Source organism: Gossypium raimondii, chromosome 8, assembly GCF_025698545.1.
Source record: "Gossypium raimondii isolate GPD5lz chromosome 8, ASM2569854v1, whole genome shotgun sequence".
Classification (NCBI taxonomy): domain Eukaryota; kingdom Viridiplantae; phylum Streptophyta; class Magnoliopsida; order Malvales; family Malvaceae; genus Gossypium; species Gossypium raimondii.
In genome coordinates this window covers 43,053,618-43,068,883 of record NC_068572.1, presented here as the reverse complement: position 1 = coordinate 43,068,883, position 15,266 = coordinate 43,053,618, and the positions used below count along the sequence as shown (strand labels likewise).

At 32.1% G+C, this 15,266-nt stretch overlaps 1 protein-coding gene across 1 annotated transcript; it reads right to left on the bottom strand.

Moving 5' to 3' along the window:
* Window positions 1–4,681: 4,681 nt before the first annotated feature.
* LOC105791528 (transcription factor MYB8) lies at window positions 4,682–5,922 on the bottom strand. The gene is made up of 2 exons (XM_012619613.2): window positions 5,703–5,922; window positions 4,682–5,602 (listed from the first exon to the last, which is right to left on the bottom strand). Exons 1-2 carry the CDS (start codon window positions 5,833–5,835, stop codon window positions 4,908–4,910), a joined length of 828 nt encoding a protein of 275 aa, XP_012475067.1. The 5' UTR covers window positions 5,836–5,922; the 3' UTR covers window positions 4,682–4,907.
* Between the last annotated feature and the right edge of the window lie 9,344 nt (window positions 5,923–15,266).

Genomic DNA, 15,266 nt, shown 5'->3' with positions numbered 1-15,266 from the left:
GCATGACCGTATGTCACACACGGCTAAGACGCACGCTTGTGTCTTAGGCCGTGTGGACAAGAAATTTGTCAAAATCAAGCCATTTCCTTCACCCATTTCAAACGTGTACTTACAACTTCACCCATTTCAAACGTGTACTTACAAGCAATATACACATATAATCAAGGCACCAAAACATATCAAAACATGCATAATAAAACCAAATCAATAGGCCATTAATCCATCCAACCAATATGCCATATAGGCACCTCAATCACAATCAAGCAAATATACCTAAACTTGTGCATAATTGGCCATAACTCATCTATACACATCTAGTTCAATTCCATATCGAAACATACCATAATTGACCACATTGCAAACATACCATCACTTACCACCTTGGTCATAAAATCATGCATCAACTTGACCATGTTAACACGCAACCACAAGGTATCAAAAGTACCACAAATTAAAAGCAACATTTACATGCCATAAATATCAACTAGCCATTAAACATAAGTCCACCTATACATGCCATTATAACATTGGCCAAAATATCAAAAAATAAAGATATATTTATTGGATATTGTGATAGGTCTCTAATGAGCTTCCAAACCGATCGAGCTTCCGATAAACTATAAAACATAGAAAAGAAAACTATGTAAGCATATAATGCTTAGTAAGTTCGTAAAACATGAACAAAACTTACCATTTCATTGTATTACATTAAAATTAAGCATGATATAATCCAATAATATTCTTGGCGTAAGCTTAAGCATCAACAACAACACATGTTAGTGCTTTAACACATAACTCAATTAAACTATCACATGGTAAGATAAATTTACATGAACATAGTACCATTGAATTCATACTTTCCATAAGCATAAACATGCATACATTGTACGTTTCCATTTCATACATTTCCATAGGTTCATAATATAGTTGATTGGAACACTTACCATTCCTTCCCTTTACTTGCCCGTTGAACCATATAAAATAATATTGGATACGCGGGAAAGCTTATACAAAGTGTGCTAAACATATGGTCGAAACAATTTATTTTCCTTTTCCTTTACATCGTTGCTCACTCGAGCCATAAAATGGGTTTGCTCACACAAGCTGACGGTCGGAATGTAAGCTATACGATGCCACTCACACAAGCTGACAAGCATCCTCAACAAATGTAGGACCTCAGCCATCAGTAGGACATTTAAGACCAGCACCCGAAACATGGTAACCCTAATGACATGTCATTTGTATCTTATATATTCCTAAGGTTCAAACGAAACTCGATAATCGTCAAAACATCGTTGGATTTCCATCGTTTCATTACATGATAAGTAGCATAATAACATATATATCAAAATAACATTAAAATGTTATTTAAACATACGAACTTAGCTGAATAACGAAGATGTCGAAACAAAGTCAACTAATCCGAGGCTTTAGCTTTTCCTCGATCTAGATCTGTACGAGGTTTATCTTAATCTAAATAAGAAAATTCAATCCATTTAATATTCATACTATTCAATTTAGCTCAAAATTCATACTTTTGCAAATTTACACTTTTCCCCTAATATTTCAACTTCTTTACAATTTACTCCTTAAGCTCGTAAATAGAAATTTACGCAATTTCATCCACATTTCATGCTAGCCGATTTACCTAGGGACTCATATCAACCCATACAAACCATCATTTCACAATTTTACCATGATATTTTACTACTATTACAAATAAGTCCCTAAATGATAATTTCATCAAAAATCACTTTACAAAACTTGTTTATTTAACAACAAAGACTCATAATCTTTCATTAAACTTCAAGAATCATACAAAGATGTTCATGAAAAAACTCTAATTCTTTAATATTTTTGCAAATTAGTCTCTGGGCTTGCTAGATTAAATAAAATTCATTAAAAACGGAATCGAAATCACTTACATGCAAGTAAATCAACTTGGCTGAATGAGGAACCCTAACTTTGGTTATTCTTTTCTTTCAAATTTCGGTGGAGAAGGAACACCAAATTGATGCCTTAGTTTTCTTTAATTTGTTTTATGTTAAATTATTAATTTACAAATTTAACCTTTATCATAACCTTAAAAATTACTTAGTGTCCATCTTTGTCCACTATATAATAATGGTCTATTTACCATATAAATCCTTTATAATTAAATTTCATAGCTAATAGATACATTTAACTAAAAGAACTCTACTTTTGCACTTTTTACGATTTAATCATTTTTCTCCTAATTAAGCATGCAAACGTCAAAATTTCTTAACAAAATTTTATATGACCCTACTAACATTCTGCAGACAGTAAAATAATAATAAAATAAATATCTACTTGTCGAATTTGTGGTCTCGAAGCCACTGTTCCGATTTCACTGAAAACGGGCTGTTACAATTTAAGGATAAAATGAAGTTTTAGTTGAAATAGTAAATATATTGAAAATGACGGTGTTTTGAGTTCAAATTTCATTAAACGCAATTTTATAAATTTCACATGACTTGAAATGACAAAATATTCAACAATAATTTTTATTATTTTATAAACTGAAGAATTTTCGATAATTAACTTAATTAAGTTGAGACCTGATTGAAGGGTTACAACATAAACACTTTAAATATAATATAGATAAAAAAAAATTAAGGACTAATTACGCAACAACCAATTGAAACCCGGAGTTTGTGCGTTAATTTCATTGGCGATGGTTAGGGTCCTTCTGTTGTAACCTATGATGACTTGAGAGAAAATGAGTCGGCTTAAGGAAAACGAATCACCCGTGTCGGGAAAAATGATCCAATTGCCACCCTCACGATCGAGGACGTCGAACCCTTTGAAGATGTCAAGAGTAGTTCTATAAGCGTAGCCTAAACTTATTATGCCGTAAACAAGGAGACGCAAGCCACAAAAGGGGAGAGGAGGGAATACAACATCAATCCACCGAATCCACCGTATCGAAAGTACTTTTCTTTACATCTAAAAAGTTAATTTCTACTCCCGTCTGCTCTTCTCATTACCGCGCAAATTCTATATTCTCATTTACAGTATATATTTATCTGATTTGAAACGTTTATACTGATACATCGTTAATGTCTAAATTTATACATTGAAAATAAATTGAGATAATTAATTTTTTTAACTCGTGATTTTAAATAATTGAAGTGTATAAATAGACTAAAATATCAACGAATGCCTTTATTAAATTACAAAAAAAGATATAATTTTTGAAAATTTACGGGAATGAGTTGAAAGCACTTTCTGCGTATCGCTAATAAAACTGCTTTTAGTCGCACTTTCTGCCACATCAGCACTAAAAGTGAAAGCATCAAATTTTGTTTGGTGTCACCCATTAATGTGAAAATAAAACTTACAAAACATGCATTTATACAGACTTAAAGTCTCATTTCCCTTATTTTTTTAAGCAATGTGGGAATGAGATATGTCTATATATAGACTCATGAATGGTTTGTAGTTTGTTCCTATATAATATGAGATTGCTTCTTCTTTTAACTAACAACATAAGATTAAAGGCTACACTATATTTTATAATTTTTTTTTTATTTTCATTTCCTGCAATTCCAAACACGGGTAGCCGAAATTATAAGCTAAAGAAATTAACAATAGCAAGCAAATCATTTATGCTTTGTTTAATACTAAAATATGACTCTACGATCCAAAAATATTAGATTAAAGTTTTGTGCATAATACCGTATTAGTTATATTTATATAACGTATAAGCCATGTGTATTAGTTTTAAGAAAATAAATTTAAAGTTAAAACTAAATCTGTATTATCAAATTATTAAACAACAAAATGATGTGAATATAGTATTAACACATATGTTAATATCTATATAAATGAATTACTAATACTAATGCGTAGAATATATAAAAATTTATAATACTCTGAACAAATAAAAAATAATATTATGAATTGACATCATGAATAAAATTGTAATGAGTTTCAACACATCACTTTAAACAAAATTTTATTCAAAATAAACCATAATAACAAATTATGTCAAATATAAATACAACTATCAACATGTAAAAATTTTCTAAAAAAAAAAACTAAAACATAAAAGGAAAACATTTGTTACATTATAAATAAAATTTTAAACTCGGTAAGTAAAAAAATATATAAAATATAGTGTAGCATTTAATTTTATGTTGTTAGTTAAAAGAGGAAGCAATCCCAAAATGTCTAGGAATAAGTTGCAAACATATTCAAGAGTCTATATATACACATATCTCATATCCCACATTGTTTAAGAAAACAAGATAAATGAAACTTTGGGTCTATATAAATGTTTGTTTTGTAAGTTTTATTTCCACGTTAATAAGTGGCACAAAAAAAAAAAACTAGTGCTGCTACTTTTAGTGTTGATGTGAAAAAATGCGCTTCTAGTTATAAGCGTTTTACCAAAATCGGCCCATTCCCGTAAATTTTCAAAAAATTAACTTATTTCCATAATTTAAAAATAATTGGCGTTTAAATATATACCCTTACCAGGCATTAAACTATAAGTCCTAAGTTAATTATTAATATCTGCGTTTACGTTTAGTATATAAATCTATACATAATAATAATTTTTTTAAAATTATAAAAATTTCAAATATTTAATAATTAATTTAACTTTAACTAACCGAATAATCCGAATAAATTTGCAAGAGGATCAAAGACACTACAATCAATGAAACAGGAATTTATTATCTGATCTCCTGAAATTTTAACCTTACCGAGCATAGGCGTCCATATCATATTACACAAATTACACAATTCACCGTTTATATATAAATTTATTGGAAAGGCCACTACTGGAGAGCTAGAAGGTAAGCCCGTGAAAGCTAAGCTTCATTTCATCCAACTTTATTGGGAGAAAATCTCATTTGACTGGCAGGCATGATTAATTTCTATCAGATGAGAAATGATTCAGCGAAATCATCCAACTGCAGTTGATCTTCGTCTGTCCTCAAAAGCTGCAGATACTCTTCGTAAAGCTTCTCTAGAGAATTCTCGTCTTCACTTGCTGGTAAACCAGAGTGGCACTTCAAATATGAAAGCAGCCCAGTCCCGTTTTCACCATCGTTGACATATTCTGACCAAGGGCATTGTATAGCTTCGGTATCTAAAGCCCCTTCCCCTCGTTGGCTCGAAGACACTGTGCTAAACCTAGTACATTGGTCGAAGCTGTCGTTTCTGGGTAAAAAAACTGTAGTTATCCTACTGGGTTTTGGGAGATGGAGTTTGGGTATCACTGCAGGCTCATGTGTTGCATTTGCCTTCTTCGGATTCTGCTTGTTATTGCTGCCTCTGTTGTTGTTTTTCTTCTTCACTTGTTGAACTACTGGATTTGGTAGTGACTGGTGGGTATTGGGGTCGATTCCTTGGCTTAGGAGTCTTTTGCTCAGATGGGTGTTCCAGTAGTTTTTAATCTCGTTATCGGTTCGACCCGGGAGCCTTCCGGCAATGAGAGACCAGCGATTGCCGAGAAGAGAATGTAATCTGATGATGAGATCGTCCTCATCTGGGGATATATTCCCTCTTTTAATATCTGGTCTTAGATAGTTCATCCATCTCAGCCTGCAACTCTTTCCACACCTAAGTAGTCCTGCAAATTCCACAGATTTGGCAAGAAAAAAGAAAGCATTTTAGTTTCAGACGAAGTACTAGTGCCTTGTGGATTTGTGAAAATTGAGGAATTTAGCTACCAGCTTTCATGGGAAGTGATCTCCAGTGACCTTCATCATGAGCTTGAATGTAGTTGACAAGCAATGTGTCTTCTCTTGAAGTCCATTGACCTCTATGCAACCCAACTTTTGAACAACATGGAGACCTACCCATCACTCCCTCTCTTTCTCAAATACTTATCAAGCATTGAAACAATTGGGAGACATGAGAGAGAGAGAGAGAGAGAGAGAGAGAGTTTAAAGACCAGGAGTCCCAAAAGCTTGGGGGTGCTGTCTTATAAAACCGTTAAAAGTAATATGGGTTAATTCCATCACATGTCCACAATTATAGCCCAAATTTTAAATTAGTCTCCAAACTTAAAAATATTTTATTTTAGTCATTAAATTATTAGTATCGTATTTATCATGTACTTTCATAAATTAGCTATCAACTTGGTTATTAAATGTTAGCTTAGACTGATGTGGAACATTCATAAAACAAGTTGGGTGATATGGTAAGATACGTTGCACTCCCAAAAGAGATGTAACACCACTCACCCGATCCGGTCAACGAACCCAAGTTTAGGGATGTTACAGTAAAATATAGGAACATTCACATGCAAAGATTAGCAAGAAATTTCATTTTAAAATCGTTAAAACATTTCTAAACACATTTAAAAGCAACCATCAATATATTAAAGCATGTTTAAGATTCCATTGGAAAAAAATCTAAAACATAAGTGCCAAGATTATCCGCCAAAATAGGTTTCGCCAAATGACTATCTGCCAAAGATGATATACAAGTTAGTTCGCCAATTTTTCTCGCATATACTCCGCAAGCCATGACCACTCGCTTCCAGATGTGTTTCTCATGTTGGTTCGCCTTTGGACTATATGTCATATCATCTTGATTTCACATAGTCCGCATATTAAATCACGCTTGGATTATCCGCCATGAATGCTCACACAATTACTATCTGCGGCTTTGAGCATACTTGTAATATCCATTTATAAACTTGTATTTATGAAGTTTTCCATGAAACCAAAAATAACTTCACACATTCAAGGCATACATTCAGTTCCATTCAAGCAATTACTTATTAATGCCATACACATGAATAAGCATCATCAACATATATATAAATACCCATAATTTATATCATCAACTATTCACATTCTCAAAGTAGACTTGTATACAATATAAACTTATATACATGCCACTTGACTGAGTGTAAGCTTAAAAGTAAAATCTACCAAAATAGGGACTGGATAGTGTGAGTTGTGTATTAATACGCCTGCCGAGTTCTACAAAATATAACTATAAGAACATGGAAATTAAACAAAGTAAACATTAAATGTGCTTAGTAAGTTCATAGGTTCCTAAACATAAAACTCACCTTACAAAACAATAATATAACTAACTTAACTAAAACACATTTTTCCTTGACAACACATTTCACACGTACAAGGTGAGTGCATCACATTGAATCATGCAACATTTTTCAAGGCATTTTGTACCATTAAAACACAAGTAATTCTATCAAGCATTCCTCTCTTTTTCAAGATATATATATCACCATAAAATCAATGACACCCTTACTTTAACTAGTCAACCCAACAAAAGTTTTTTTTATGAATAGAATGGATACATTGGTAACCAACCGATAACACGCCAGTTTGCTCATAAGAGCTATTTCATCTGATAACACACCAGTTTGCTCATAAGAGTTATTCCATCCAATAATACACCAGTTTGCTCATAAGATTTATAATTGGAAATCTGCAACAAATGTTGAACTCTAGTAACATCAAAGAACTTCCTTCATCTTCTTCACATCTCTTTTACAACCCATACAACGCATAATAACCCTATTGGTATGCCAATTGTATCGTTTGTTCATTTGGGCTCCATAAACATATTTGAACATTTCTTTTTACCATTTAATACATTTCCCATCGCTTGTTGAAAAAGTCCCTTTATGGCCTGAAACAGTCACCAAGGCAGTGGTACAAGAGGTTTGATTCATTTATGACTACTCATGATCTCAAAAGAAGCAGCTTTGATAGTTGTGTTTATTTTAAGAAAAATAGTGATGGTTCATTTTTATATATACTCCTTTATGTTGATGACATGTTGATAGTAGCCAAAGGAGAGATAAGAAAGGTTAAAGCCCAACTTAGTAAAGAATTTGAGACGAAAGATTTAAGAGCAATATAGAAAAAACTCGGGATGGAGATTATCAGAGATAGAAAAGCATGTAAAATGTACCTAATTTAGAAAGGACACATTGAGAAAGTTCTTTGCAAGTTCAATATGCAGAGTGCCAAACTTGTTAGTACTCCATTAGCAGCCCACTTCAGACTTTCATTTGCTTTGTCTCTACAATCAGATGATGAGATTGACTACACGTCACGTGTTCCATATTCTAGTGCAGTTGGATCTCTTATGTATGCTATGCTTTGCTCACGCCCAAATTTATCATATGTAGTTAGTAGATACATGGAAAATATTGGTAAAGAACACTGGAAAGCAGTTCAATGGATTTTCAGATACTTACGAGGTACTATTAATGTTTGCTTACAATTTGGAAAAACTAAAGATTGAGTCATTAGGTATGTTGACTCTGATTTTGCTAGAGACATTGATAAAAGAAGGGTCTCTCATAGGGTATATTTTTACTGTTGAGGGTTGCATCAGTAGTTGGAAAGCCACTTTGCAGACTACAGTTACTTTGTCTACTACTGAAACTGAGTATATGGCGATTACTGAGGCTTGTAAAGAAGCTATTTCGTTAAAGGGATTTTGATTAACTTAGAAAAGACCTCTAGATCAGTACAATGCTTTGTGATAGTTAGAGTGCCATCTTCCGTACGAAGGAAAAAATGTTTCATGAGAGAACGAAGCACATTGATGTTCAGTATCATTTTATGCGAGATATTATTACTAGTGATGATATTGTTGTGAGCAAAGTTAGTACTCATGATAATCTTGCGGATATGATGACTACGTCACTTCCTATAACCAAGTTTGAGCATTGTTTACACTTGGTTGGTGTTCATTGTTGAAGGATACCCCTTTAAGGAGTTTCGTGGAAGAGTTCATGGTGACAAATTATTCATTGAGAATTCGTGTCAAGGTGGAGATTGTTAGAGTTGTATGACCTAAATCCCATCACTTGTTAAAGACAAACTACCCTATTATGCATAATACTGGACTGGGGTTGCGATCAGAGGTGCAGAGCTCGTAGGCCCTCGCGATACGGACCATGCAGCACAAGTAGAATCCATATAGAATTACACTTCTTCTACTTGACATTGATTAGAATAGAGGTTTTCAACCTTTAAATAGATGTAGCCAAAACTCCTCTTGTATCATTCAATTTTCAACATTAGTGAGTTTCTCCTCCTCTGTCCATAGTTTTTTCCCGAAAGGGTTTCCATGTAAAATTTATGTGTTTTATTTTTTTCATTTCTTATTGCTTTGTGATCATTCTATTACCATTATCGATGTCTATTATAACACCCACCTTATGTGCCAGTTTGCTAACATTTTTTATATTCATTCAAACTCAAACATTTTATAACTAATACAACATTAGCATATGAACTTACTTGGTATAGCAACAAAAGTAGAATATCAAAGATCAATCCGTGATATTTCCTTTTCCTCTGTTATCTACTGGTTGACTTGATTCTTGATCTATATGTTAATACACTTCAATTTATCAATAGAAAAGTTTAAAACATAAGAATTTCAAAATCAAACATACAAGTTCACTAAATAGAGATACAACAATCTCAAAAATAGAAAATTCATGAATAATAGGCTTTGAAAACACTTATATGCAAAGCCAATTGTTCAAGAATGCTTAGAACTTTTTCTTTTTCTTCTTCTTCAATGAAGATGGTTTCGGTGGAGGAAGATGAGAATAAGACTCTCTTTCCATCCACTAAATATTTCTACTTAGATACTCAACACTAAGTATTCATTACAAGGAATATACGGTTAATCACCACGTAACACCTTGACCAATTCTTATAAAATACATTTAACTTGGTAGTCAATATTCTTATGATTTAGTCCTTACATCGACATTACTAATCGGTTAACCAAATTACCAAATTAGGGATCAGTATAACACTATAATGCACTTGTAAATATTAATAAATAATATTTATTAACTCACTCATCGCAATCGTGGTCCCGAAACCATTATTTTCAATAGTATTGAAAACAGGGTTATTAGAGGAGAACATAAATTTGAACATTGGAGACAACATTATTAGGAGGGTTAGCCATGAAATGAACATGGACTGTAAAGTGGACATGAGAATATAAAAGGCATAATGAGAAATTTAGCCCTCAACATTTACTTATTCAATTTGGCTCTTATTCTTTTTTAAGCTAAATTTGGCCATTAACCCCTAAAAAAAGTCAAATTGCTTTTTCTAATGGAAATGTTGACTAAAAATTTAAATTTCTAATGATGTTGGTGTGACAACCCGTGTGACTATTCACATATGATTCATGATAACATGAGTTTGGAATGTCTAATGCAATTTACTCTATCAATATTCACATGAAAAATTTAATATATTACTCTATTTTAATTTTCCAAAAAAGAAAAGTGGATTAAGCAATTAGACTAACTTACTAACAATTATAGTTTATGTGAATTCGTTGATTTTTCCTTCTAGATGATAGTTCAGTTGCAATTAGACTAACTTAATAAGAATTACAAAAAAAAAAGAAAAAAAGAGATAGACACAAAAGTTTGGTTATGCAATTTGAAACTTCTTATGCTTGTAGGTCTTGCAAAAACACTAGTCCATTATAAATGAACTTGTATAAGACATGATTTGAGTGCAACTCACTCACCAAATTGTATCATCACTCCTATAAAAAAAAATTCTAAATCACCCTCCCAATAAGTCTTTCTCCTTTGAAAGCTTAATTATTGTTGGGATCTAGTGCTCTTAGTGTAGTGATTATGTCTATGTACTTGTAATATTTTTAAACTAATTGGTTTAATAAAACTCCATTGTTATTGTTAATATATTTCTTATATTTTCCTCAATGATTTTTGCATGCAAAGTAAAATGAAAACAAATATGAACTCAATGATTATCTAACGTTTAACTGATACTAAGTTGCATTGTGTTGTCAAATCGTAATGCGAAAAGACAACTTGTATTAATAGATCATCTAAACAAGTCCTTAGTCTAATCAAAATTGAGCAAGTTGATTGAGGGACTTATTGTCATCTATCAAATCAAATTGGGGAGATACATTGTTTTGGGTATCAGAGTGAATGACTCCTAGAAGAAAGAGATATAGGTGTAACTATCTAGATTGACAGTACATTGGACAGGACCCTAGTACATGAATCCTAGATTCATTTATAGATTTATTCACTTGTGACATTTATAGTATGACTTATTTCAATCATGAGTAAGTGGTGAACTATGTGCGCATGACTTGTATGCTTTGATGTTTTGATAGCATGAGTTCAATTAGTAATAGAGCTGAAAGCTGGTATGTTGGGTATACAACTTTTGCATGACATAACTTCACTTAAAATATTGAAAGTCATAGCCTAATAAAAGGTAAATGATATATTCTCATCGGGATTAAGTGATAGATGGAAAGTAACATGGCCACAAGTTATTTCTCTTAAAAACAATTGATTTATTTACTATTTGTTAATAATTCATTTTTCATGAAGAAATATGCAATGATTACCATAAGATAAACTAGATATTGGGAGAACTGATTTACCCCAAAGAGGTTAATGATATCCTATGATGGTAACACACATATGACAAACGCTTAGCAAAGTAGCTCTTGTACTAGTAAATAATAGGGAGAGTTCAATTATTGTACTTTAGTGGAACGACTCCATGTCTAAATAATATTGTAATTAATAGAAAAAGAGTCAAAACTTAATTATAAATCATTTGAATCCTAGTTATATATGTTTAATTGGTCCCTCCACTAGCCTAATATAACTTTGATGGCTCGCACTAATCGATGATATGAAAATGTGAAACAATGAACTAGATAAATAGATTGCATGTATCACTATTTGCAATGGATATTTTTCTCACTATAAACAAGAGATGACTTGAGAATTGAATTATTTTCTTGAGTTATTATTTAATTATTTTTTAATTCAATAATTGGAGTTCAAAGTGGAAATCAAGCTAATAAATTCATTATAGTTTTATGAAAATAAGTTAAAAAGTTAATTTGGTCATGCATTCTAGTATGGTAAAGTCATCATGGTTTTAACAAAGTTAGAACCGAGTTGAGTAAATAATTTGATTAGTTTTATTAATTAATTAATTAAATGAATAAATGATATTTTGAGCATAGGAAAAATATTTATTGGGCCGGAAAAATTATATAAGTTGATTTAAACACCAGATAACACATAATTAACTCGATAAATGACGAGGCCTAGCTAGCCTCATATAATAGGGAGGGAAGGCAAACCCTAACCCTGGAAAAGGCTTGCCACTGCCCCTAGTTTGTATGTTGTTAGTAAGAGTTGTTTTTCCTATTAAAATATTATTATTTGGTTACACCTTGTTCAACTGAACCACTTGTTGTCTCTCTATAAATAGAGACTAAGGGCTAGGTTAAGCATACACCTCTCATGCATCGATATTCTATCATAACATAGTTAAGTTATTGCCCAAATAAAATCTATCTTTTAACATAATTCGTCTTTGTTTCCTAGCTCTTATAAGTTTCACCAATGTGTTTATTGATTTGTGAATAGAGCCCACACTCTAGCAAACCGAGGTTGACGATAAGAAAGAAAATTATGAGGTCGAAAGTCAGGAACGATACTATCCGTCTTATTCAAAAACATAGGTATAATTCGTGTGATAGGTTTATTGCAATAAACATCACAACTGGTCGATTTTAAAGAAAATTTGTAATATTTTGTTCTGTTTAATTCTACTACTTTCAAACTGATTTTCCCAAAAGTTGTAAATTGAACAGTACGAACTACTTGCTTTCAAAAATTTTGCACTAAAAGCAAGTTCCTCACTAGAATTGATAAATGCTCTTTCAATCTCGTATATAAAACAATGACAAACCTTCTCTTGAATAAATATTCAATGGCTTGCGTAATTGCAATAAATGTGAATCTCTAATTTCCTTAAATCAACTCAAAATTACCTTCAATATTGAATGGAATAAGTAGTGATAATCTTGAAGTAGTGTTTTAAAGAAAATATCCTTGTTTAACCTGATATTTCCCATGATTTCCCTTTAGTAAAGTGCTATTGAAAATTCTCAACAATGTGCTAATAAAATATGGAAAGTTACCTTGGTTTACCAAATTCAATATAAGTTGCAATGTTGCATTTAGCCCATGTAATTGACACTAACAATTTTATTTTTTATTTTTTTTGGTGAACACGAAGCATTTATAGAGAGAATGGAGGTTAAAAGCCATTACAAAGGTCCAAATAGGCAACCCCAACAAGGGAAAACGAAAAGTGACACAAAGGAAGCACATAAGCTTAAGTAACATACAAAAGGAAGAACATTGAAAAGGTTTTTCAGCTCCAAAGATGATGGCTTGAATCACGACCAAGTTTTTCAAAAGGTTTTCTAATTCATATGATTGGTTTTTCCAAAGCGAACACAAAAAGAAAACTTTTAGAATAAGCAAAAGAGAATATCAACAAGAGCAAAAGGTAAGTTGAAGAAGAAGGTACCTAAATGGTTCAACCATAGAGAGAGTCACTGTAGCACCCCATACCCGACCCGGTCGCCGAGTCTGAGCTACGAGATACAACTAGAGATTGAGTAAATTCAAACTAGTAAGCAACATCCAATCATTCAAACATTTAAATCAATAACATTTATAAATGTAGTATGTTACACAATCATTTTTTGGGTCCTACACGAGCATAGAAAACCTTGTGTTAACTCGAGCTTAAATTAAGACCAAATTGTAAAGTTTTGAAAATTCTCAGACTGATGTCACGACCTTACAATCTCCATGTCATGATGTCTCAAACTCAGTAAGTCATGTCGGAACTTCGAGCATACTGACGTCACGTCATCAGTCACTATCGGTACCACATTGCAACGTTGGACATTTGTGGTCGTAATGAGGCCCTTTTTTTTTAGCAAAAACACTATTTGGTTCTCTTTCATCAAGGTGCAATGACGAGTTCCCTGTTTTTGGCAAAAACACCATTTGGTTCTCATTCATCAAAGTGCAATACTACCTAAATGGTTCATACAGCCTTATACCATCCAGAAAGAATTTAATTTCATATCATTTTATGCCAAACAAATCACCAAACCATTCTAATCAAGACCAAATCAAACATGAGCTGAGCCTATTCAAAATCAAATTATTTCATTACATTAAGTAAAATACCAAATTTACATATACCAAAACATGATAAGGCATGCCATTCAACTTCCACAACTAATCTATCAACTTCATTTTGGACACTATGAACCTATATGACCTTATATTGAACAAGAAAAAACATACTTCAAACATACTTCCAAGCATCACATTTCAAATGTGTAAATTCTAGCTTCAATAACTTAACTAAATTTTCCACCTCAATTGTTATAACACACCACATACCAAAATATATAATCATATATCATCACTAATTCTAGCATGAAACATGATTTATACCATACATTTACCAAGTCACAAAGGCAACATATTCACAAGATGGACAATATCACATTTTCCAAGTAGTAACCTCTTTCAAATGGAAAAGTTCACACTAAGACCCTTATATACATGCCACAACCTTAAACTAAAAATAATCATATAACAACCAATTCAGTGATAGTGTGAGCTTCTAGATGATTTGGCTTGGCGAGTTTCGCAAGGTGATGATCTACAAGGGAAAGTTAACAAAAAGGGTAAGCATATAGAACGCTTAGTACGTTCATATGTAGAATACTATGATTACCTTATTTTTCCTAAACATTTAATGCTACCATAGTTTGGCACAACTTTGGCTAAAACCCTAAACCCTAAACTCTAAAACCCTAAACCTTTACAATGACACATTAGGTTACTCATTCAAGGTAAATATTTGTCATATAATATCTAAGAATCCATAATGAATGATGGACCTCGTCAAAATCTGTAATAAATCCCATACAAGCATGCACAAGACCCTATTGGCATGCCAATCGTATCCTAACCTTTACTAAGTTCACATGTGTAACTATTTCAACATATTTCAATATAATCCATGTAATTGTTTATATTTGCATATCACACCCTATAAAAAGGGTAATATCTTTTATTTCATATCATGACATCATTCGCATTTTCACATTTGTACCTGTAACTTTTAATAATCATTAATCACCACACAATATTTTAATTTAATTCATTACTAGCCAAATGTATCAAATTCCATAATATTGGAACTATATAAAAACATTCATATATTAAACTAAACACAAGCATAAAATTATAATACAAGGTGAGGTAGTAAGTATCATACAAATTTACCTGTTCAGAATGTGAAAAGAGAGATATTTCAGGGACTAATTCGCAACTTTAACTTTTCCCCTATTAGCTCCACTTGGATCCA

Bases quoted from the DNA above. Each gene is read 5' to 3' on its own strand.
- LOC105791528 (XM_012619613.2), bottom strand. From the start codon at position 5,835: ATGGGTAGGTCTCCATGTTGTTCAAAAGTTGGGTTGCATAGAGGTCAA. The intron at 5,603-5,702 runs GTAGCTAAATTC...TGGAATTTGCAG, and splicing joins ATCACTTCCCATGAAAGCTG to GACTACTTAGGTGTGGAAAG.